Source organism: Amblyomma maculatum, chromosome 5 (genome assembly GCF_055883805.1).
Source record: "Amblyomma maculatum isolate TAMU_Amacu chromosome 5, ASM5588380v1, whole genome shotgun sequence".
Classification (NCBI taxonomy): Eukaryota; Metazoa; Arthropoda; class Arachnida; order Ixodida; family Ixodidae; genus Amblyomma; species Amblyomma maculatum.
The window spans coordinates 150,293,366-150,318,936 of NC_139348.1; the positions used below are offsets into that span (position 1 = coordinate 150,293,366).

General features: G+C 42.4%; 1 protein-coding gene across 1 annotated transcript; it reads right to left on the reverse strand.

Annotated features, from left to right (window-relative positions):
• Window positions 1-1,753: 1,753 nt before the first annotated feature.
• LOC146189954 (uncharacterized) lies at window positions 1,754-24,536 on the reverse strand. The gene is made up of 16 exons (XM_084605387.1): window positions 24,434-24,536; window positions 22,681-22,826; window positions 19,430-19,477; window positions 19,181-19,216; window positions 18,531-18,726; window positions 14,163-14,315; window positions 13,109-13,682; window positions 12,244-12,484; window positions 11,558-11,596; window positions 11,394-11,426; window positions 10,502-10,601; window positions 7,980-8,092; window positions 7,236-7,280; window positions 6,962-6,997; window positions 2,952-3,117; window positions 1,754-1,883 (listed from the first exon to the last, which is right to left on the reverse strand). Exons 1-16 carry the CDS (start codon window positions 24,534-24,536, stop codon window positions 1,876-1,878), a joined length of 2,037 nt encoding a protein of 678 aa, XP_084461513.1. The 3' UTR covers window positions 1,754-1,875.
• Between the last annotated feature and the right edge of the window lie 1,035 nt (window positions 24,537-25,571).

Consider the following 25,571-nt stretch of genomic DNA (forward strand, 5'->3'; position numbering starts at 1 on the left):
CTCCCTGTTCGCAGAATCACAGAGGCAGGCAGAAAAACACAAGGATACAATGGGACGAAAGTAATCGTAACATAGTGGTCTTACACTCAGGCCATATCTTCTATCCTCTGGTTGCCTGAAAACTGGGAGCAGCAAGACACGGGCAAAGACTCAGAGAGGAAAGTGCGCGGATACATGTGACGTGCTGATATTCTCACATTCTCCTCCACACAATAACGGCAAAACTATATTTTAATGTAAACTATCACATGAGTTACAAAATTTAATAGCATTGAAAGACTGTAATAACCTATATACTTGCAAATGTTTCTTGCTTGTTTTTTTTTTCTTTTTTTTTTTTTTTTTTGCTGAAGCAGTACGTCAAACCGCGGGTCTTGATCTCTTGGCTTTCATATTTTGATATTCATCAGTTGTGCAAAACTGCTCGTCACTGACATCCCATGTTACAAATACCTGAAAAGAACACGTCAGCCTCTTTCCTCTATGCTTTGAGGCCAGCCAATTTCGAACAACCAATTTCATCCCATTTTCTCTTTTTCTTCTTTTGCACTCTCAAGAAACGAGACTTCTCGAATAACACTATCTGATAACAAAACGCTTAATTATGCCTCTTGTCACATGCACTCATTCGAGGACCTGAAAAGTTAACTTTCTTGCACATACGCTCCAGTTTGTATGGAGCAATGAACAAAACATGTGCGCCTACCCTGCGCGCAACACGTTTAAGTTTATGGGACACTTGATGCACGTAAGGAACAATAGCAATGTTTGTCCGGTTCATCGGCGTCTGCTTTTTGTGGCCCACAGAGACCCGGAAGTTAATACATTCTCAACAACAGTGAACAAAACATGTTCCTTGGAAGGCCTTATTTAATTTATACTTACCTTTGGCGTTCCAGTTCGACGCATCGAATGTCACAATGTGAGAAGAGCTACCGACAGAGTCCAAATTGCATCTTGAGTCCGCGAACCCAGTTTATGCACACAAGCAACTTGCTCGGACCTTTTCAAGCCACAACTGATGCCACAACTGATAAAAGCTCTATGTGTGGTGAGAATTTCCACAGCTGTCATATGATCGTCAAGCGTAAGCTACATTCAGCGTACATTCATCTGCATTATCATAGAAACAGGGCCAAACTAATAAGTATCAACTACCACGTGCTCTTTTGACTTGTCAGAGCGCTAGGAATTGACCGTGCTTTCTATGTTTCTTCACGATGTATTAGTGTGATAGCTTGCGGAAGAATACACTGAAGCTTTCTGTTCCTTATTCAAGGTACTAATAGTTTACGTTAACAGAGGAAAGGGACGCATGAATACGTCACAATTACGCACTGATGACTAAAATGCTACTAGTACTTACTGGTTATCTACTGATAAGAGCAATACAAATGCCGAGAAAGGTAAGGGGGAAATGATACTTCCATTTTATCTGTAGATAAGAGTAAGGGCTATACAAACTTTGAGAAAGGTAAGCGGACGATGGTGCTCCGGAAAAATTGTACTTACACACTTCGTAATGAAACTGGTAAGGTGTGGCATGTGTAGGCGCTCTTTGTTAATAGCGCAGCGGTGGTACACGTCATCACAGGCATACAGTGTGCATTGATTCCAATTGGCACAGTAGTGATTGTATATAAGACAGAACGGCCCGTGCTCACTTTACTAATGCCTGCACCTAAACGTAAACATGAGGGTCGCAGGTTACTAACATTTGTCGTAAAGAGCTAAAACATAATAATGTCTCCAGTGAAACGTTTTCGCAGGATGTTTAATGAGGTGACAGTTCGTGTATTTGCTGCTGTACGATGATCTCCAGCCATATTTGAACACGCAACAAGGAACAATGGCGAACACTCCACTTGGAACTTCTTAGCTGCCTGAAATGAAAAAAAGAAAAAAAAAAAACCGAATAATTTTTTTTTTACAGCACCGAGCATTTCAGCATTTTAGAACGGTTCACATACAAGCGACTTAGCAACTTAACGACTAGCAGCTGCGACAGAGCGAAATATTTCTAAAGTGCAAGGACGTCGTTCTCTCCACTCAAGCCGCCGCGACACCTTAAAACAGGTTTTTTGCGTTGCCGCGGCAGAAATTGCGAGCGTTCTCTCTTGCGCGTGAAACAGCTTTTATTCTGGCTTCCTCCACGCTAGTATCTCCGTGACAAACAATCTGGGTGCACCAGGTAAAACTTGGTCCCGAGTGGGCATCTCTAATCGCAGTTGGATATCTGTATGAGAGGCTTTGATAATTAAATGGCAGGAGTACAGGATTGTTGAGCAAAGGAAGTAACAGGAAATTCCTGTCTGTGTTCTTGTCTGTCTTGATAACTTTGAAGTAACGTGGAGCTTAGCATGACCTACGGAATATCCTTGTCTATATCGGCAAAAGAGAAGAACCCTACACGAAACAAGAACATAGGAAAAAAGACGAACAGGGCGCATTTGTCTTGTGCGTCCTATTCCGAAACGCGACGAAAGACCGGCTTGTTTTGTTTTGACCTGTTTTCCCTTGTTAACAACAATTGGTCAGCTAACCCAACAGTGCTCTTTGTTCAAGTCTTTCGTCTTTCGCACATACAGTGTCTGTCAAAATATCCAACTCAACAGGCTTGCTAATGGACAGTTTAGCATGACTATAGCTTTTCATCAGGAGTTCCCTGGCTGGCTGGAAGAACTAGCGTGCTGATCTCTGCAAGGCATATCAGAAGGACTAGAAGAGTCTGAATACAGGCCTCAGTGGCACGCACTGTTTGGCAATATATTTTTGCATGCCTGCTGTAGCGCAATGCTGCGAGCCCTAATATTGTGGACAAATATACTACTATGGTTGATTTTCACTTCATTAGATGCTTTGTGATACCTCGGATTATAGTAGCGTTTGTGCAAGGTTAAGTGTGTACATTGATATTGGGCTATAAACTGCGGCCCTCCGGCTGCACTTACATCCGACAATCCTCCTGAGTAGCTGCAGAACTGGCTTGAGCAAAGTGCGTAGAAAGCTGAAGAAGGGCAGCTGGCGGACCTTTTCGGCCAGCACGGAAGACACCTCGCACAGGATTCCCGACAGGACGCTGGAAGGGGCGTCGCCAATGATTGTGACCAGAATGCACTGCAGAAGGAAAGAGAAGAAACCGCACCAAGATATACAGGGTGCTTCAGGGGAGACTGAGTAATTTTAAAAAACAGGAGATTCAAACAACGAAAAAAAAAAAAGCAGGACAATACCCTATACTGCGGCAGAGAGAATATGCAGCAAAAACTCCTCTAATTATCCAGATGATTAACGAAACCCCACTCATTAACTGTTTAATTACCGCAGTTAAGCGGTTAACCTTAATACGGAGCTAGAAGTCGTGAACAAGATGATGCCGTATTAGTTTCTGAAACGAATAAAAAGGCCTTTCCTAAGTCTTCAAGAAAATGAGACCCTTTTTTCGTACGAACCCGAAACTGAGCGCAAGGGGTGCGAGGAAGGTCGAAACAGAAGCGACATACGGGGTTGATACTATGCTGTGGCAACAGCGGCAAATTAGAAATGCCTGCTCTACAGTGAAGTGTCATGCAAATTATTTCGCTCCGTCGGTCTTGAAAATAACAACTACGCAGCAGGCAATGACTGCTCTTCTTTTGAACCAAGCTGCGAAGTAAAAAAAAGTACTATTTGAAGTGGCAAACATCGCTTGCAGTTCGAACTGAGCGCTGTTGCCCCTGCTGACATCCTCATCGGTCGTCTCTTCTGTACCGAGCTTCTTTCGCATTCTCTCTCTCTCTCTCAAAAAAAAAAAAAAAAAGTGGTGGAATTCCTCACGCTGGAGTTTCTGATAGTTTATAGTTCACCACTGATATTTCATCGCCTTGCTACCGGCTTCGAATTCCTTATTGGGACCAACCACCCAATTGCGATAAACAAAAAGCTAATTAAAGAGTTTTATTTACTTATCTTGATGATTAGAGAGTGTGCATCATACATTGTCCGCTGCGGCAGAGACCGTGCTTTTGTAGATAATTTTATTTTGTTTTTAACCTGCCATTAAAAAATACAGTATTCTTTGAAACACTCTGTACACCATATTCTTCTAAACAGTTTGAAGCACACGGACTGAAGATATGAAGGAGCACTGAACAACGGTAAAGGGGGTAAGCCTCAGTTCGCAGGTCGAGGCAACGTTTCGAAAAGTGGACTTGTCTTCGTCTGGGCAAAGCGATCATCACCCAGTGATGATCGCTTTGCCCAGACGAAGACAAGTCCCCTTGTCGAAACGTTGGCTCAACCTGCGAACTGAGGTTTACCCCCTTTATACTTGTTAAGTGCTCCTTCATACCGTGTAAACCATCTTGTTCCTCTAGTTCTACACGCACTGAAGAAGCAACATGAGCTCTTACGTTTCACAGCGCTCATGTTTTCAGTTGTTTTCCTTCATCCTAGTGCAGGATGTAAAGTTGAAATGTTCGCTGCATTAGTATAGGTTATTTTTTGCTGAGCTAAAAGTAGAAAGCACATCTGCTTTTATCGATGCATTCTCCCGACAGCTTTATCGGGAGCGGCTGCTTAATTTTTCTTTATCTATATAACCTTGATTGCTAATTGGCCCACTGCTCGTTTTCCTCTGACTAATTTCGCTCGTATTCTTTAGCTCTTTATAACTTCAAATATAAGTATTACGACAAACTTCCGCTTTTCTTTAACACTATTTGCTTTCTTTTTTATTATGAGACCTATATGATTGCCTTTTCTTTCTTAACGTTGTCAAATTTTTATGATGGAAGAAAATTTTGCTCCCCTGCAATTGCAGAAGCAACCCGCTGTTTTTTTTTTTCTTCTTTGTCGATATCCCATATACGTGTTCGCCTGTAAACATTATGAGAAAAGGAAAGTTCCAGCGGAGCCGCTTACGATGAATATGTGTTGCGCTCTGTAGCTTCAAGAAGACTAAACCCATTTCCTCAAAAGGAAATTCGTGTGATGATCTTGAATAATAGTCAATATAGTTCTTTAAGTTAAGTGAAAGGAGAAGATAAACAAAAAAAAATATCCAATGGCTTTGCTCTGCTATGCCTGGATATACGTAGCGTAAATAATTGCCGTATTGCCAGTGATCACAGAGAACCCTTCCTTGTTTCTCCTCCCTACACTGATCATCTGGAAGCAAGACGTTCCGAGATTCTGTGTATTTCTGCGCGGTTGTCAATTCAGTTTGGGTTTAGCATCAGGACGATGCTTCTTTTCGAAGGGAGGCAGTGTAGCCGAAAGAGAGGAAGCGCCAACGTTTTTGGAGAAAGAAGACGCTTGTGCGAGCGGCCTCGCTAGCGCATAACGGGCGGCGCACACTCACGAAAAACTCGGCTCTGACCCACTTAGTGTAGCTTTACGCTGCAAAAGAAAGACGAACACGGGTTCTACTGACTACCAGATTATTGGTTTGATTTGCGAGATTTAACGAGATGCCGTATTGGAGACATCCGGAAATTTTGGTCACCTGGGGTGCACTGGCATTGCACATACACGGGCGCCTGGCTTTTCGCCTCTACCGAAAAACAGAATAAGTAACTAGCCCTACAGTAAGCACTTCTGACTGACAGAGATAATAAACTCTATTAGTGCACGTATACTAAGTTGTTCAAACATTACAATTGCCTGCGTTTCGAGTCTTCCGCTATTGCGTCTGCATTCTGTTCTGGATGTTGGTCAATAATTATCATTGTTTACTTAAGGCACTTAGAACGATTGCCTAGATTTTAGGAACTTACCTTCTACTTACACGTGAATACGTGACAATCTGTTGTTGTATAATTTAAACAAACCTTTCAGTACAGTTTTTCTTTTCGAATATCGATCCTGCTTGGGGCAGTTCGCATTGTGTTAATATCATTACGCTTTCTTTCCGATTCTCTTAAGCCTTTCATGAGCATAAAATATATATTGTATTTGAGTTGTTTCAATAATCATAAATCTACTAACACAAAACTAACAATCCGCAGCAGGGCTATTATTTTTGGAGCTGGGCTAATAAGAAGAAATAAAGTCTCCGCTGCGCTCATCGCTGTGCCATAAAAAGTGCTTCCTAGATTTCTGAAAAATATGAAAGCAAGCCCGGATTGCGTCTGGCTTCACTTTGTAAGGAATGAGCCGTGAGGGGGACGCTGTGGTCATGCCAGTTGGCGTTTAGTGCAAATGACAATGCGCAGTAAACCGAGCGTTTTCTAACTTCAGTGGCAAAAATGACGCAGTCTTTAAAACGCCTCAGGTTTGTCTAAGAAGCTGCGCCCAGAGAAATGAGTGGGTTGAACTTCGGTTAGCGTCTGTGGATTGAAATCCACATCAACCTTCCTGTCGCAGCAGTCTTCCCATTCGCGACTCAGCAGATTGCCAAGATGGGAAATGGAATGCTAATATGTTTGAGTTGTGTGACTGCAGCATCTTAACCTTCATGTTTCAAGTCCTTTCTACCTCTTCTTGAAAACGTGTGTTTAATCGTGCAAACGCAAAACGTCTGCACATAACCGGTCTTGCATTTTGACCACCTCATTTGATTCGTTTCAGGTGGCAGAATTACCAACTGGTATACGGTTTATTCATTGTGATGTGTGATTATTTGGCTGCGATAATTTTTTATGCCCATCTAGAAGCACTGAAGTTCAGGAACTTATCACAAGCAATTGCTAATCCTAAAGTTTAGCGCAGGGCATCCTCAATAAAATAATAATAATAATAATAAACCAATGCTTGACGCCTCGCTACTACCAGTGCCTGGAGAAACGGGAAATAGCTTGACATTGACATTTTCTGTAATGCATGGGGAAGTTGAAGGAAAGAACTTTGAAAGGGGTCTATTTTAGAACTCACACCCATGCATAGTTGGCTATATTAATCGCCTGAGAATAATGAGTGCTGCGAAAAAATGAAAGAGCATTATGTTGTGCTGCCTGCATCTAAACACTTGAAGCAAACTCACCTTCACTTGGCCTAGAAACGAGGAGACCAAGGACTCCTGCATGCAAGAATAAAGTTGCGTATTTATATGCATGCCAAAGTATCTGAAATATGACATTAGTTCCTACACATTTAACAAGTGGTAGAAAATGTTAATTGAAAATACGAGTCGCGTAACAAAGCCATCTATGCTTTAACGTTTTGGTCCTGCACTTTATAAGAGAACGCCGAAACGGATCAGAACTGTACAGAAGCCGTGCGTGCTAGTGGTACATCACGTAAGTAAAATGGCTCACCTGAACAGACTCCTGTCCTCTGCACAGTTGCGTCCCGTTAATGCACTGAATAAAAACGACAAAAGGTGAAATATTTGAAAAGTTCCCGCGTGTTAGCCTGTTGTAGTGGAAGAGAGCAGAGGTATTTGAAGAAAATACAGCCCATTACCTGCACTGATATCTAAACGTACTAGGGTTTATGTGCTAGCTCATTAAATGCCAGCGCTTACTTTACTTGGCAGTAGAAAACATTTGGGGGCACCAAACATTCAGGACCTGTAAGCTGTAGGTCTTGTGCTTAAGGAAATGCATACACCACACGGATGGCTTCAAAACATCAATATCCTGTCCCAGCGGTCCCAGAAGGACGCGAGCTCACCCCAGCAACGGGTTGAAACAAAAGACAGAAATTAAAAATGCCACCACGACATCTTTGAACAAGCATTTACCACACATAATTTTTTGCGCAGGCCAGAACTATTATTATTTCTAGTCGTTACATAGAGACTATGCGTTCTCACCTTTCTTGAGAATGTTAATATATACGTAAGTTAGTTGCCCATCCTTCAGTGTACCTTTTTATGAATGCCACAAGTTAAGCAATAAGCATTGTAAACAGGCGTGAAGAGCTGTAGCTTGGCGACTCCCATTCAAATAACCAGACTCGAGTGCTATTTTTACACTTAATATTACGACAAGATTATTAAATCATGAAACGCGTAGCAGGATCATTTCCTGGGATCAAAATATATTGAATTTACTTACCTGCGAAAATGTCCTTGGAAAGGTAATCTGAATGTTTCCATTGCATGATACTCCTTCTAAGGCCATGTTTTGGCATGTGAATGAACTGAGTAGAGACGATAGACTGTCGTCTCCTAGAAAAGCGAAATTTCAATATGCACTTCACGGTTGGCACAAAAATGTACCTAAGGCATTAGCGTCGCGAGGGCGGTGCGGGGGGTGTGCTCCGCACCGGGTGCAGGGCTTAGGTGGGTGCAGCTGGGCAGTGAGCGAGATGTAGGGGCGTGGAGCTAAATTAATTATTGTGTAAAGACGCGACAAGGCACGCATTGGGGCCGTTGAAACTAGCCGCGTTTATATGAATGCGACGGTAGCGCATTGTATTTCTTAGCGCATCTCGATGAGATGATGCGCTATCGTTTACATGTGCCGCGTCAAGTTGGTGGCGCCGCTCAGCGTCGCATTTTTGAGTGAGAGTGAAACTGATCACACTCTTCTGGTTGCGTTCCCACGGCACCACAGCGCCTCTCGCTAAAGCGGACGGCGTCTCTTGTCGCTCTTGCGATACCTACGTTATATTGCCTAGAACATACCTGCGTAAAGCATCTCACCGCAGCATTTCATTTATCCATTTTTTATTATTTTAGCGGCGTAGACTAATGTTCATGTCCTAGCTATACACCATGTACTACTACAACAACTACAGTGTTGCCCTCGGATACGACAGCCTGTAGCGAGGCGCTCTTGCGTGCTACCGGACGTGCTGCCGGACGTGCTGCAGGGTGGACTGGCAACGCATAGATTTTAAAACAAGGAGTGTATTTAGAAATGAATTTTAATACAGTGCAAGCTTGAACAAGCGTGTCCAGAGCACTCGAGCAATGCCCGGCCGTGTGAAGGAAGCTGTGTTAAACCAATACCTGCTTTAAAAAACATTTTGCCGAGAGTTCATCGCTTCAGAGCCCTATAGACAAGTGTGCCAATGTCAAGTATCTACCGGTTCATCGACACAAGGGCATACACCAGCCGTAAAGGCAGACGTGCCGGCTTACCGGCCGCGATAAGCCAGAGATAGCAAGTAATATCGGGGCACGCGTAGTAAAAAGTTTCAGCCACAATGGCGGTTAGAAGCGCTATGGAGGTTACGTGATTTACTTACGCCAACCGGAACGGTGCGGCCGAACTCTTTCATTTTCTGTTCGATGTTTTCAAAATGCGCTTGATTGCGCTGCCGTCTTGAATCGAGTAGCTGACCTATGTTAATATTGCTTATGATTGCGAGTAATGCTGTCGTTTACTTGCGAAATAAGAGAATACGCCTAGCGCACGCCCCGTCCTCCGATGTCCTGTGTGCCATCTGCCCGTCAGTGTGCCGCCAGAGCTGGCCGGATTTCACCGGAAGTGAGCACTGGAGTGCTTTCCCATCATTCTCAATACGATGCGCCGCTCTGTTTACATACACCGCGAAAGTCGACTTCACCCTCTCGATCTACATCAGTGCGGCGAATTAATGCGATACGCGTTCCTGGCGCATTGTGCTGGTTTACATGAGGGTGATAAACCAGAAAGTTAACACGATGCGCTCTTGTTCCACTCATATAAACGCGGCTACTGACTGGCAATTGTGACCTTCTTGTAGTACGAATTATTCTGTTGTGAGGAGTGCTTAAAAACATATGCTTTAGGTTTATGCCAGAGGCTCCACGCTATATAAACGTTGGATCGGGCCTGTTTACGTGCGTGTACCCTGGAAACAACAGCGTTAACCTGACACCCATCAGAAACGCTTGCGCGGGAGCGTGTTAGACGTCACCTGTCGACGGTCGCGCCACCGCATCGCCTCTTTTTGTGTATGTGCAGTTCACTCTCCTTTCCCAATCGAGGACCGTTGGCAGTATCTCTCCGGCAGTCCTTTGCTTTGTTCATTTATCTCTTACTGTCTTTCTCGCTCCTCGGCCCAGTCACGCATCCACCTCACAGTTTCAAAACACCGAAAGGCACGGACTGCCTGTTTGCTCACTGGAATGACAAGTCTGATCACTACACAGATGAGGTACAAAGGAAGTTGCGATCCGGCGCTTAAAACGCGGAAACGGCGGAGGGGGGCACCGCACCGGGTGCGGTTGACACTAGCGACGCCACTGACAAAAGGCAGTGCGTTCATCAACAAGCCAGCGTAAAAGCCACGTCCCGAACATTGATGGGAGTATTATTAAAAATAATAATCATGAACGAATAACAAATGCTACATAGGTAACAAGGATAAGTGTTGCGAAAACGTGTTCCGCATACCGTGAAAATCGACTACCAGAATTTCGGGCACAAGTGCTGCTTGATTCTTCATGCATGATATCCAAAGCTATCGTGAATAGCAGACAATGACTGCAAGCATGATTCTTGGAAGGAACTTTGCTGAGGATGAAGACGAACTGAAATTATCTGCGGAAACGATTTTATGACTGGTATCCTCGTCTCTAGTAAAGTTATCTGTTCTGTCGAGAACCAGAGCATTGTAAAGAGCTGTGTAAAAACTATGGCCTTACCTTCATCGCTAAATCTACTAAAGGCTGCAATGATGAGGTCTTTCACTGCTGCAAGCACACATTGAAGACTGAGGCTCGCGCTCAGCACCCTAATTGTGCACTGAAAGAGAGTCACAGCTTCATGTAGGTTAAAACAGTCCACAAAGCAGTCCTTGTTGGCAACTAGGTTTCACTGTAAGCCAACGAAGAGGAGCACTCACTATTTTACTAGGGACTGATGCGTAGCTATTAGGCAGATAGTAAACATGCACGGTTTCTAGGTGTCCTTGGTCTCGATAGACTTAACAACTATCCTAACAAACCGCCCTGGCTGGCATCGAAAGCCGCAGAATAAATTTTTGTCTTTAACATTGTGTAAAGCTCTTGGAAAACTGTAGTCCATGTCTCACAATAGGAGCCAATTTTCCTTTTAGAATACTGGAAATAAGCTTCATGTTTCCATTTCCTGCTGCGAATAGAGTTTGTTATTAAATTTTCATATTCTTCTCGGTTCACATGTCTTCCAGATCATTAGTACAAATTCATTTTACCCCAATTTGCTCTTGAGTTTCAAGCTCACGAAATTGAAGAGATGGGCGTAAGAAATAATTCAAAACGCAAAAATATAATCAGTGTTCGAGTGCAATATAAGAACTTGTGGATCCAAGAGCCAAATTATACATTTCAAACACAGAATTTAATGTTTTTATATTGACTGTTACATATCATACACTTTATCAATGCCTGCAAAATAATGAGTATATGGTTGGGCAATGAGTTGCAAGAAGTTCCAGCTGCAGCTTTTTGCTGGCTTGCCAATTAATGTTCTTACCTTACAATACTCGGGAAATTATACTCTTATTATATACACATTAATGTTTCCAGAATATATTACGACATTGACTATACTTACCCTGACAACTTTTCCGGCACTTTCGTATGCATCCTAATGGGAAAAGTCGAAAGAAACACTAGTTGCGCATTAGTGTTTTCAGTTTCACTCTGGCAACCCGGAAAGCAGCAGAATGTCATATACAATATACAACTCAAATTAAAGAACACAGCCCGCATACTCACATTTTCATTAGAGCAAACGTCAAGCGATGCCCCGAGACACTGAAAAAAAAAAGAGAGCAAATTATACCACGACAAGCATCAGCCCTGCGTTATACGTTTCTTGCCCCTGTTATTGGTTCTTACTGTCCACCAAAGCATGGAGGTGGTTTGGGTTGATTTCAACTCAACACGCGAAAAAAGGACCATGATATGGGTCTCAGCTTCATGCTATCGATCATTTGGGTTGCTGGTTTCTGTTTTGCTTGGCCTATGGTTAATTTGCAGTTGACTGTATTCATTATGGCAAAAAATTATTGGTTTATTAGAAGATTTTTCTGATAACAAATACAAATTGGTTCTCATGAATCAGGCTCTAATGTTTATTTTCGTCTTTAATGGCATGAATTAAATATATCCAGCAGCCTCAACAGCAAGCTGCTGGATCTAAGTTCATCCACACTGGGAGTCAATTCTGGCAAGTTCCGTAATTATAACCCCTTGTATTCCAAATAATTTCTTCTTAACTCTTTGTCTGACGGTTTTCTCCTTATAATAAGCTGCATTAGCATGTCGTAGCTGATTGAAATATAGTGCTGAAAAGAGCACCTTTCATCCTTTTTCTAAGATGCATTTTCGCGTTTTTCAAATAGACAGCTCGATTTTAAGCACTTCGACATTCTATGCTTTTATCCTATAATGAATATTACCGTGTCGAGGCCGAAGATGTTTGGGAGCGTGATGTCAGCACACGATTCCGAAGAGCTTGTTGTCGGAACTGCAGATGTCACATATGTAGAGATGGTAGTCGTCTGTATCACCGGTTCGTCGATATCTTGAGTTGGAAGAGTACTGCTCGACGAACCTCTTGTTGATGACAGTGAAGGTGTTGTGGAATTTAGTGAGGTATTGTTAGTGTCGTTGACAGCGGTCGTTTCACCAGGTGACGCGCTAGACGTAGAGTTGAAGCTGGATGTGCTTTCAGATGTTTCGGAAACAGCTGTCATGGATATCGATATGAAAGATGGCTCCGAGGTTGCGCTCATAGACTGATTATTATTGCTTGAGTCAGCTGAAGCTGTCGCTCGACTGTCTGCCGTCGTAGGTTCAGCTTCACTTTTGGTGGAAGCTGTAGAAGTGATACTATTTCCTCCGGTCTGATCAGTTATATTGCTAACCAGATTTGGAGATGATGTGTCAAGATTAGTAAGAGAGGTCGGCATCGCCGATGGTGAAGATTGTTCTGGGTCGACTTCAACAATGCTGGTTGCTGTTGAAGCAGACGTCAACGCTGCGGACGTTCCGGCTGTTTGTGGCGTATTTTCTCCAGGGCTGATTGTGTCAATGTTAACCCGAGATGACATTGTGTTAAACGGCACGCTTATCCCGTTGCTTGTCGCCACAGACGTCATACTGATGTTAGCTACGCTAGAACTGGTAACCACCGGTGTTGTTGCCCTGGACTCCAGACTCTGCGAAGTAGAATATTGTTGCGTGCTGGTATTATTGTATGTGTCATCGCTGGCCTGCGCTGTTGTGGGGCGGGTTGTAGTTGACCGCAAGTCAGTCACTGACATCGACGTAGATGAAATATCTTCATCGATAGATGAAAGAGAGGACTGTGAGGAGGTTTCAATTCCGCTAGTTGTGACGAGGCTTGTTTTAGTTGTGACGAAATTTGTAATTGGGATTCCGTTTGGCGTGGTGACAGTTGCCGATGCTGTAGTGCCATTTCCGCTTGTCGACTCGCTACCCTCGGCTGGGGCAGTAGTTGAAGCAGGCGTTGATGCCTGTGAAGGAGTCAGAAATGATGGTGCCGTCGCTTCTGATGGGGTCGACGGTGGCATTTGAGATGTAGTTGCTGCTAATGTTGACAGTGTTGATAATGACGTTGGCGGAAATGAAACAGATATTACTGACGAAGATGCCGATATCTTCGTTGATTCATCAAGTGGTGTAGTGCTCAGTGACAATGATGGGGCGCTTGAAGTCAACGCGGTTCCATTTGTGGTAAGAGAAACAGTGGCGCTATTCGCCATTGTAGAATCAAAAGATCCTTGAGGCGGTGTTGACGTGTTCGAAAAGTTGCCATTCCCACTAGTGGTTCCTCTTTCTTCTGTACCTGCTATTGAAGCTGTTGTGGCTACATCTGTATTAGTAGGGCCCGTATATGAACTCAATGAGTTTTCCTCTTGACTTTGTGCTGTTGAAAATGCATTTGTGGAAGTGGAGTCCGAAAACGCAGTCACCGTAGTTACATTTACGGAAACGTTACCTATATAAGAACTAGTACTAATTTCATCTTGTCTTGTTGTGGAGCCAGGTATGCCTATATCTGGAAAAGAAGGGCCTGTGTTCGTCATCGATGCGTTTCCTTGTGAACCTGACGATGTTACGCAAGCAGTCATTGGAGTTCCAGGGTCAGAGTTCGTTGCCACCGTAGTACCATTTGTTGGAAATGGAGTATCGCTGACTGATGTAAAGAATGTAGTTACCCCAGAGCTAGTATTTGCAGGCGCAAATGTAGGGGTTGTACTTATTGCCGTGTTATCCGTAGGTGACATCATTGAAGCGCTTGTGTTTGCATTAATAGGTGCTTCGTCTACGATGGAAGAACTTTCAGTGGCACTTGGAGGATCGCTGAATGTGGATGAAGGAGGATCCAATGAAGCAGACCTTGCTGAAAATGCCGTCGTAGCCGTTGTCTGGCCCCTTTCTGTGGAAGAGGCTGGTAGAGTGAGAATGGTGGTGTTTGCAGTGATCCTTGTTGTGGCAGTTGTTCCTGAAAAAGAGTGCAAAATATCACGGCAATCGAGAGTTGAAGTGAAGTATTCTTTTTGTACATTTATTTCAAAAAGACAACGAAGAAAAATGGTTAATGAAGTTTTTATTTTTTGCAATTTAGTGGTACAACAGGCATAAAAATTCACTAAAAACCACAGACACAATATATTTGTGGATACTGGAACAATACTATCGTCGCACAGGAGATATATTTATAACTCTAAATACATTCATTAGTGATATTTCTGCAGCGACTGACAAAGCACATTCGGAAAATTAAAGAACAGTGGTCAAAAATAGTCGGTAGTATTATGTAGCTATAAGAACTTGTAGGCGTTACGAGGTCGCATCCACTAAACGGAGAGACCCGTGAAAGGAGAGGGCGCGCAAATTTGTCGTATGCAACGTTCTAACGTTTTGCCGCTGTGCGTGTTGTCTGGTTTGCAATGTTTTACTTCTTCTTTCAACAGCATGGTATAAAAACTCGCTTTTCCGCTCCTTATCGCTGAAACGTAATCCACATAATTCAATCTAAAAGAGACAAGCAACATTTTATCTGCCTATATTTTTCGTCTTGTTGGGTTATGTTCTTGTAACCGCATAAAACTACCCAAAGTGTTTAGTTACGGCTGCAATAAACAACATTAATCACTAATTGGTTGTCCAAAAAAGCATTGGAAATTTAGGTAAATAAGGTATTTCACATAGCTGAGCTGACTTCAGAACGCATATTTTAAAACGAGCAACCAGTAATGAAATAACCCAAATAAATTACTCCATGCACTATTTTTTCCGAAAAAGATTTACTAACTTTTTCGCTTAGGATCTTAAAATCACAAGATATGAAGATTTTTGCGTGAATTTCATATCAGTGCGGCTATTTCACTCCTTCGAGGGAAGTATTTGATGAATAGAATCTAAGTATTAACTTTGCGCTGCATTGTTTGCCGCATTGTAATACTGAGAAAAAAAAAATTGTGTAAACCTATTTTGTTTGTCCGAATACTCCATAAGAAGGACAATTGTAAAGCTTCATGCACAATACTGTAAGACGTTTTTCAAACAGAGAAGAGCTCATTGATCACTTGCACAAGTTCAGCACTCTTTATGAATTCAGTCCGAAGTAGTGACACCCGAACAAGAAGCAAAAACAATAGATGGAACTCTCACCCCTTAGTTGACAGCCACATAAAGTGCTACCCAATGTGGGTTCATACTATGTGTTTCCCTCTTTCAGCCCTGACTCATGATAAGAAAGCCGAAGAAAAACTGAGGAAATAAAACAAATTTTTTCACTGTACAATTGAGCTGAGAAGACTGCGATGTTTTCTATTACAACACATTTCAACACGTAATGTAGGTTGAAAAATTACTCTCACAGATACATTTCGACTGCAATTTGAAAAATGTGTTTTACCTTGAGTGCACATAGCTCCCGCGCTCCGTGTTTTGTCGTATTTAGTTCTCGGAACATAGTAGAACCATCAAGGTATACGCTTTGCACATCGTAAGGGTATCAAACTAATAAAAGTGTAAGTTACCAATAGAGGGAATGTTTTGGGGATAGTTTGCTTAGGGCATCTTTTCACTCTAGCCATTAAAATGGCTTGCACTAATTGCAGACGCTGTTTTGGTTTCTGTTTATTGACCGACTTCAACATATAAGACTGTTGGCTAGCAGTGGTACGACAGTTTCATGTTTCCCGAAGGTTTGACAAATGCATAGATGACTAGCCCGATGAATAGCCCGACACCTGATTCGTACATTAGTTACTCAACTTGCTGGCTCTTTTTCTTTCTTTACAGCAAGAATCGTTACTGCTCAACTTCCTTTCTGATAATTTTGACAACTGAACACATATCCGGGGCGCAATGAAATATTTCACCTTGCGGAAACCATTCTGCTTGTAACATCCTGCCACAGATATGACACTGCGGGGACAAACTGCCGACACCGGTCGGAGTGATTGGCAGGAAGCCTACGCTGGTTGAAGTTCACTGACTAACCAACAAACGTTAGGCTCTTTGTAGGACCGTTACAACTTAACGCTTTGAGATACTATGTAGAGAACTGTGTGCAAACTGAACAAACAGCTTTGTCTGTGGGCTTGCTGCACCGTGCACCTGCTTGTTTTTGTTTTAGCTGTATCAGGCATAGCTAACCTAGAAGTAAGCTGTGTTTATTCATTTTTTAGAGAAAATAGCGAATAATATCTGGACGAACAATGATCGGGGTATCCCGTCTACCGCCATTTTTTTGGCAGACATATTTTGGTATTAGCACAAGCATCAAGTATGCTGTTCAATTGCAAACGAAACTTGCAACTTCGAAAGAGAAATTATTTATAAGGGCCTAGGGTGTTTACTTGATGAAAGGGAGCATTTGACTGTTATTTCGATTAGTTATTACGCTGTGCACATTTTTCACAACCCAGAGCAGAGATTTTCTACCACAATTTTGCGCTGAAAAACTACCCATTTTCATCTCATAAAGCTGGAAGATAAAATTTATTCACCAAAATACATGATCCACTTGAAAAAAAAAATAAATACCGCATTTGAGAGCAGCCGAGAGTTGTACTCCTTAGGAAGAAAGAAGAAAAATGAAGAAAAACAAGAAGACAAGTAGTAGGAATTCCAACCACACATGCTATCTACTTGACCAGCGAGACACGACGGTACAGTGGACACGGCAGGGTATTCTTATACATGTCGTGTATTCTGTCCCGTAACTGTGAGCGAATGAGGATGTGTGTAATTGTAGGGAATCACTTCATTGGTAAGTTAAGTAAAACTTTGTGCAGTCCATGTGAGCTAACAACCAGTCTTGGAACATGTTACTTTAAGCCGTACCTTCATAGATAGTTTCGCGCGTTGCAATAGATTTCCAATTATCAGTTCTTTCTCTGGATACCAGCTGCCAATCCGCGACGGTCTATCAGAATGCAATTATCCTGTGATACACCTTTCAATGCGATATCTTTATATGTTCCATTCAGCTAAAAAAGCTTCGGGAGTGGCAGTAAATACGGGTGGGATGAACGGGTCTGTGACGCAGTATCACTCCCAACGAATCACATTTTACCATGACATCCCATGTGACGTGGTAGTTTGTGTGCTCTCGTGTTCTCTGACCTTTGATTTTGTTGTTACGCCATCTTACGGTGGTATGACATAGGGAATTGGGCGTCACAGCGAAATTCAAAGGATTGTGAAAGAATAAATAATTGGGCAACAATGCAATTTATTAATCACTGTACAGTGGACATCGAACTTTGGTACATTGTGTCAGTAACGAGTGCGACGCGCATGCGGTCAACCCTATAAAAATATGCGTTGAGAATAGAAAGGTGTCGGATAAAGAAAGGAAAAAAAAATATAAGGAGGATCCCAAGACGGATAAGTAGGCAGTGGCTTGTTAAGAGTTATAACACATAAGTACAAATAGATCGATCCTGCGTACACATCGCATTCGAATTTATCGATGTGGTCTCAAGTATTTTTACTTTGAGAGCAGGTTAACAAACTCCATACCTTCCTAACCTTGGTATGGTTCAAGGACTACCAAAATGCACTACGCTACTAGTCGCAGGTGCGTTTTGAGTATGGCGAAAATAATCGGGTCTATCATGTATTGAAAACCCATGGCATAAAAATTGTTGCTAAGGCTGCTACTACTGTGAAAGTACATTATGAGAACCAAGACTGTGAAGAACTACCTTTCCAAGTTGATGGGTCATCCAAAATAAGGCTTAGCCCACGAAGGGCGCAACGGGGTTGCGGAGCCTCCTAGCGTAGAACTCCTAAGAAAGAATGGCGTCAGGCCGGCAAATGCTTGTATTGATATTAAGTGGTCGTTGTCGGCTGGTACGTATCGAAACAACCACCTTCCGTAGCCACACATCTTGTTTTCTCTACCTTTCCGCTATTCCGTTGGTTTCCTCTACTTAGCTACTTACTGCTACCTAGCTTTTTGTTTACGAACTGCTACTTTGCTTTTTATCTACTGTCTTGTACCTTACTGAGGCAACACTTGAGGCAACAGGTTGCAGCAAGTTTATCAAAACAAGCGTGATTTTCTAATGCCACAAAGTGATGGCATCACCTGCTTCCCCTCGTTTTCGCGGTTGTTCACAACATTCGAGTTCAAAGCAGGCCTCGTGTGCAATCGTGTCCACAGCTGCAGTTGCAATGCAAGCGAATATTGTCTAACCATTCTGACAGCTTGCCAGGTGAAGCAGCAATGTGGCCAGCTGTTCGACAGAATCCCGAACCTGCTCTGCGAAGAGAGGCCACGTGATGACTTCGACGAATTGCCGCAGGGAGAGCCTTAGTAGGTCGACCAAAGGGCAGGCCAAGTGGCGGGCAAGACGAGATTGCGATGAAGTCGGGGCGCCTTCGAATGCGCACTGCATAGACAGATATTCAAGGAAGACTTATGATTACGTCAGAGTGTTGATAAACAGGGCTGACGACACTTACGAAACGCTTTCCTTTCGTAACCTCATGCCTTTACCTGGTTAGTGTGGATGGCAAACCAGAAACTGCCGTTTTGCATTGATTATGGGCCTATCATGAGGGCTTTTTTCAGGACACTAACAATAACTATTTTATTCTTATTTTTAAGGGCAGGTTAGGTCGACAGTGTTTTTGCCCTTTATTTCTTCGCTAAGAGGCGACGTTCCGCGAGTTATTACTTGTGTGACTGAATGATACGTTTTCACCAATAATGCTGAAAAGCGTTACGGTTGATTTAATCAAACCAGGCACAACGTTGCCGTAATGATGAAACATGGTAAATTAAATAATATCCTTCAGGAAATTTACCTCCTTGGCAAAAACCCAATATCAATGTTGGCTTACCGATATCACAACGAAGAGCTGCTTGAGTGTCCGCGTCTGATGGATCAAAAGAAGCGAAAAGTCAGCATGTTTCACGGCAACTGTATACATTTATGAATGACATTAAGAGTACTGAATATTGTATAGTATACAACAGTTATAATGCAGTCACGCATAAACTGTAGCAGGAAAGACAGTTGAGATACGCGATGGAAAGCAGAACGCAAACGTACATAAGTAATGCCCCGCAGAATGGCAAGGCTTACTTACGCTAAGCTCTTCTCCTTCAAAGCAGACGAGGGAGCTCCGGTCGACACACTAAAATGACAGGCATAGAATAAGAGACTGAAAAAATGGCCACGAAAAATGTAAAAAATAAACAAACATGTGCATTAAATTAGATAATGAAATCTTAGAGATTTCATTATGAAATCTTAGAGATTTCATTATCTGATTTGATGCACATCTTGAAATAAACATTACAGATTATCATGTCACGAGCGTATAGGAATCAACTGGTCTTTTTCGCCTCGTATGGCGCTCTCTTTGGAGAGCAAATATTTTATTTTATATTACCGCTACGGTATATGGCTGTAGAAAAGGAACGACTGATTGTAAATCAAATTTTACAAAAAAAAAAAATTCTGTGAACGGGAGGCCGAGAATCTAGAAAAGCTGTTATGGCCGGCAGGAACAATTCCAACTTCGTTGTAACGTTCATATTTTTTCCACATTCCATGCTTACTGTCTTCGTTGCGTGGTGCAGTGGCTTTCTATCTTGTCAGTCTCGGTAATGTAGTTGACATAGGCCTATTAGGACAAGTAGCTTGCGCATAAAAGACAAGGTCTTGGTAAGCATGAGAACAGGACGCCGATCATGTGATCGATAACGTGACCGGTTTACGTAAAACTTTTTGCGTCATTTCTGAGTAGCGTGAAGCCAAAGGCCAAAAGCAGCAAGAGTTGTTGACTGCAAGACATTTTCATTGCCACGACCATCACTAATTTATTTGGTGGAGAAAAGATCTCATAACAACGAGCATAGTTCAGACTTCGCCACTTTCTTTCTGTCTGTCTGGAATATCGCTGGGGTGTGTTTTGCAAAGCTCAGTTCTCTTATTGTTAATTTCAGATTCACTTGTATGTACGTAAGATATTACTGCATTTGATAATGTTGTTATGGGCACGTGATAGCACGAAACATGGCTAAAGCAGAAAAGTAAATCAGGTTGTGATTCTGATATATTTCATCAAGTTAAAAGACGGCACAGTAAAAATATTTGGGGGACACTTGGGCTCTGCCTTTAAGGGTGTAGCGCGACCGCTCCCCTCTGCTGCTGACTTACCGATCCTCGCTCATGTTTATGCACTTTACTAATAGGTTAATAACTAATACTCTATTTGTGTCTTCATTATCTCAAACATAATCATTAGCATGTAGTCACAAGTTGCAAAAGATGTAAAGACTATCCGACAGTGATACAGTGCCTCGATTTAACCAAAATGGTAGGAACGTGCCAGCGTGCCCGAAATCAGCTTTTCTAACATGGACTTAAAGGTCCCAGGTACGATTTCCAGCTCACTCTCCCATTTTAAAAACTCCCCTACTTGGCAGCTCGTTCCACCTAAATCATGTCAAATGGTTTCGTGACGTCACATAACGAGCCGAACAATGAGCGCCTGACCATATAACCTACCAGCGACCACCTGCTCGCGAATCGCAGCCTACAATGCCATCGCCGATACCAAATCAGCTTCAGAAGAAGACCATAATTTTGTTGGCGCTAAAACCAGACTGAATAAATACTCACACAAGTGGCGTATTTGTCTGTTCCTTCTGTATATCAGGCCTTCACGCTACTGCACGTCGTAAATGAAAGATTGCAACACAGCCTTATGAATCAAAACGTCGTGTATTTGTAAAATACTCTAGCATTAGGTTTCAAATAGAAAATGGCATACTTGGAACAGTGATCTGAAGGAATGCAACGCGCAGCGAGAACAGAGAAGACCACGCTGAAAGGGAAATGCCAGGTGCTCTACATTGCGAAGCTAAAACGATCTCTCAGAGACCTCGAAAGAAAAAAAGGAAAACGAAATTGGGAGCTCGTTGCTCCTGTAAGGCAGCTTGTATATCATTCGAAGAGCTGTTCAGGACATGACGTTTCGTGGGAAGAAAATTTGAAGCATTAATGACGTAAGCGCGGTATATGAAGGAAATATAAGTGCTTCAATCAAGACCTCAAACAAGCGAACTTCGTTTATATCATCACCAGCATTGTTTCTTTTGCCATTAACCGATTTATCACATTCTGATAACGACGAGACCTGTCCGATTGTTCTAATATGTCCCTAAAGCCGATATATAACTTCAGGATGTTAGGTGTAAAATTGCACACGTAAAATTAAATAGGGTGCAAGGCTCTGGTGTGAGTGTACAGAAGGACGGTAACAACCAAGACAACACTGTGGACAACATGTCAGTACTCTAGCTTCCTCGCTAAACCTGATGCTTTACCGAGACCATCGTGGAATTTTTTGGATCTAATCCAAGTGGAACCAAGGGGCTCAAATTACATTATACAAATTTTAGTTTTGCTAATAATTGAGCAGTCTGCCGGTGTATCGAAGAATGTCAGCTTTTATTTTTAAGGGAGTTATGTATTGTTCTACAAGAAAGCAATCCAATTCCTCCCTACTCTATGTAATGTTTTTTCATCTGCGTTCTGTCGAGCTGCTACGATCCTGCAATTTTGCGGATACAGCAATTCAAGTATTTCTCGTCAACTTGTATGCGACTCAAGAGCATACAATGCTCTTGCTTAAATTGAGAGTTCAACTCTCAATTTAAGGCATTTCTTTAACATCGGCGTCACAGGAGTTAAACGCCACAAACAGCCAATTAGTGGCGCGATAGTTTCTCTACCAGAAAGCATATAACAGCTGGCACACCTCAGCATAAGATATTTATTGTTGCATTAAGAAAATGCCACTACGCTGAATATTTTGAAGCACTAAAGAAGTATTCATCGAGCAAGGACAATTATATATAAAAAATTGTAAATAAGCAAATTAATTGCACCACGCTAGTTGTACAGAAACTTGCTCAGGATAAGCTCATTTGCGCTTATTTATACGAGCATACTTGAGCCAGAAGCACGTCCACCGCGAGGTCTAGAATTTACTTCATTCCTAGCGTTTCCAATCCCTTGAAGGTAAGACTTTTTGTTTTATCCTCTCAACAACTTCCACGAATGGCAATGGAGCGCCACAAAGCGGCGAATAAGCAGACCGCCGGGGCTCTCAACTTTTGACAAAGACTGTAGCCGCCTGGGGCTTGAACAGTTGCAGTTACAAAGAAACCAGTTACGACGCTATGGGTCTCTTCAAATAAAACGCGAAATACCTGCGGTGATTCTATCTACCATTGCTGATTGCATTGCAATTTTAACTCGAGAAAGTGACCGCGAAACCTACAACACTAGTGAAGAGCACATGAATGTGTTTAAACATTTCCTTGCCTGCCGCATGGCGAAAGAAGAGGGGAAGTAAACGCTGAGCAGTGGTCCACAACGAACGCCGCTGGAGACAGCAGGCTGCGTGCAAGCTTCCAAAGAGAAGTTGAGGCGGTAGCAGAGTAGCCTGGCGACGGAGCTCACGTTGACAGCTGCAAATAAAGACAGCTGCGCTTATGTCGCTCCTCATATCCTTGATAGCATTGCACTCAGTGCTGATCGCATCATTGCAGCGTTAATAGGATAATCACTGCGAGATATCTGTTACCGATTCCCTTACAAGTCGTTACTAGATAACCGATGAGTATGCAGTCATCAGCTAGCGACTTGCAATAGAGCAAGCGTTCCGCATCTCCTGTAGTTGTCGCCTTATTCATTGTATTGTCTCTGGTATTGGCCTAGTCCCACTGGCAAATGAAAAACAGAACATGTGGCATTTGGCTTATATTTTCCGCGACAGGACAGGTGATCACGATGAAGCTCACTGTAAAGCTGACGGGAGTTTTTCAAACCAATCGCATTCTTTTTAGTGTCTCCTGTCACATACTATCCATCACCACTGCTCACAATCTTCCGTAGACCACGCTGCCCTACACATTTCTTCACAACCACACCCATACCTACACAAATATTCATGCAGATGTCGAGAGGTGCTCGCTAGATAAGATTACAAGAACGAGCACAATCGTTTCCTCACGCCTGTGGGTGCGCACACTGGTTGAATTAAAGTACGGAAGGACATAGACACTGCTAAAGTGCTCGTGTTCTTGGCTGCGCAACTCATTACCAACATTTAAAGTGCGGCAACGTCGTCCCGTGTACGCCGGAAAAATAATTTTCGATGCCCTTACAGCATATTTCTAGGTGTATGAATCCTTAGATTATCCTTGCAATGTGGCTGCCAAAACAAGCTTTTAGGTACAAGCAAGAGCTGCTGATGTTGGCCCCGAAGTTAGTGCAGTGCACACATAGCAACATTTGAAGGCCTTTATCTTGCTTGCTACAAATGCATTCAACTCTAGGTCAGAGTTACCCACACTAAAGGTGCACCATTGTTTCCTTTGCTTCTTTTTGAGTCAACTTAAAAACATTCTTGAAATGCGGCTCTGTTTTGAAAGTGGTGATGAAAAGCCACCAATGTTTGCTGCAGAATGTGTTTATAGTGGTGATGTAAACTATCTAAGCTTTAAACAACAGGGGAAGTACATATGTTTCTTGCTTTAGTTTTGTGGGGTTGAAAGTTACAAAGCGACGTAGCTGACGCGAGTTTAAGGTAATGTATACCACCAGGGGTTTCTTAAAATGTGCTGACATCGTACAGTACACAGGCACTTTCCTTTTTGACTCCATTGAAAAGCGTCCGCCGTAGCCAGGATTCGATCTAGAGCTGAGCGTGCTCACCACTGAGCCATCTCAGTGGGTTCATAATTGTAATTGAGTGGTGCAGTTTTATCTCTCAGGGCAAGGCTTATGTTCTAGGTATTAACAAAATAGCATTCTATGAAGTGCGATTTATAGAGTGAAGTATGTTGTAAAATCAGTATCATGGAGGAAAAGCGAATTTTGTTTCTGCCATGCATCACCTTGTAACATTGCTTTTCGTTCTGAGGGAATATATAAAATTTACCAATCAAAACAAGCTACCACGTGTTTTTCGTGCACTAATAGTGTGTACCGCTTTTCTTGTAGCTAACCTAGCTTCCTCCTCTTTGTTTACCAGAGAAAGCTTAGAAGGCCGAAAAAAGGTGGGAACACTCACGCAGTTCGAGCGCAGAGAGCACCAATTGAGATACATCCTCGAGATTGAAGAATGCTGCAACGGGATTAGTAATCCGGGGCAACTCTTCAAACACGCACTGCATGAACGTTGCATCGAATACTAAGTTGCCGAACACAAATCGAAGACAATTATAACTGCAATCGTGGTAAAGGTTGGTTGTTTTGTGGGGTTTAACGCGTCCTAAAGCGACTCAGGCTATGAGAGACGCCGTAGTGGAGGGCTCCGGAAATTTCGACCACCTGGGGTTCTTTAACGTGCACTGATATCGAATCATTAAATAGTCATGAAGCTCAACACTGCTGTGAGATGGCGTCGACTTATATAGGTGGTGTATATTACATTGCATAATAATACATATATTCCAACAGCTCTTATATAAGTTTCACGAGAATATATTTTTTCCATAGACGTTTATATTGTAGTTAAAGCGGTTTTTTTCCGCTTTACGATTGTGGAAGCTTAAATAGCAATTTCATACAATAATATAACCCTTAGAATGAGAAAAAATTCAAAAGAAACCGCATTCGCACCAGACTTCCAAACATCTTTACCATTTCGTCAACCAAGACAAGTATAGGCAGGGGGCTCAGAATGCTAGCTATCCTTTTGTATTTTTTAATCGAGAGAGAAGCCAGCAATGTTCTTTAAATAAAACTATGAAGGGCTCGCAAAGGTGCTTTTCATAAAGAGCATAGTTGAGAGTGATCCAAAAGATTTAACGTTCGCCTATAATCAATGCTCGAAGTAGGAAGCTTGCTATAGTATAACGATTCACGATGTTTTAGGCACCCCAAGTTTTTCTTGCATATATTTGATGATCGTTTACTTGTGTAAAGACATAATCTTAAAAGAATAGAACCGAGTAGCGTATAATTATACCTAATATGAAATCAATTGAAAGGAATATAGGCGGGGTATGTAAAAATATATTATCTATTAGAGGACGGAATTGATTTCATGAGATGACGAAAGTAGCAGGGAGTGGCACAAGGAGGTGGATGCTTGTGTTTAAGAAGCTTTCGTGAAATGGCGGGAAGTGGCTGGTACAGGATAGTTCATTGTAGATATATAAAAGAAACCTCTGTGCTTACTCGACTTAATGAAGAATTATTTACGG

Excerpts from the sequence above, each read along its gene's own strand:
- LOC146189954 (XM_084605387.1), bottom strand. The coding sequence starts at position 24,536 with ATGCAGTGCGTGTTTGAAGAGTTGCCCCGGATTACTAATCCCGTTGCA. Across the intron at positions 6,998-7,235 it reads GAGGACAGGAGTCTGTTCAG|GAGTCCTTGGTCTCCTCGTT; the intron begins GTGAGCCATTTT and ends TCTTGCATGCAG. Across the intron at positions 3,118-6,961 it reads CGTTTCTAGGCCAAGTGAAG|TGCATTCTGGTCACAATCAT; the intron begins GTGAGTTTGCTT and ends TTCCTTCTGCAG.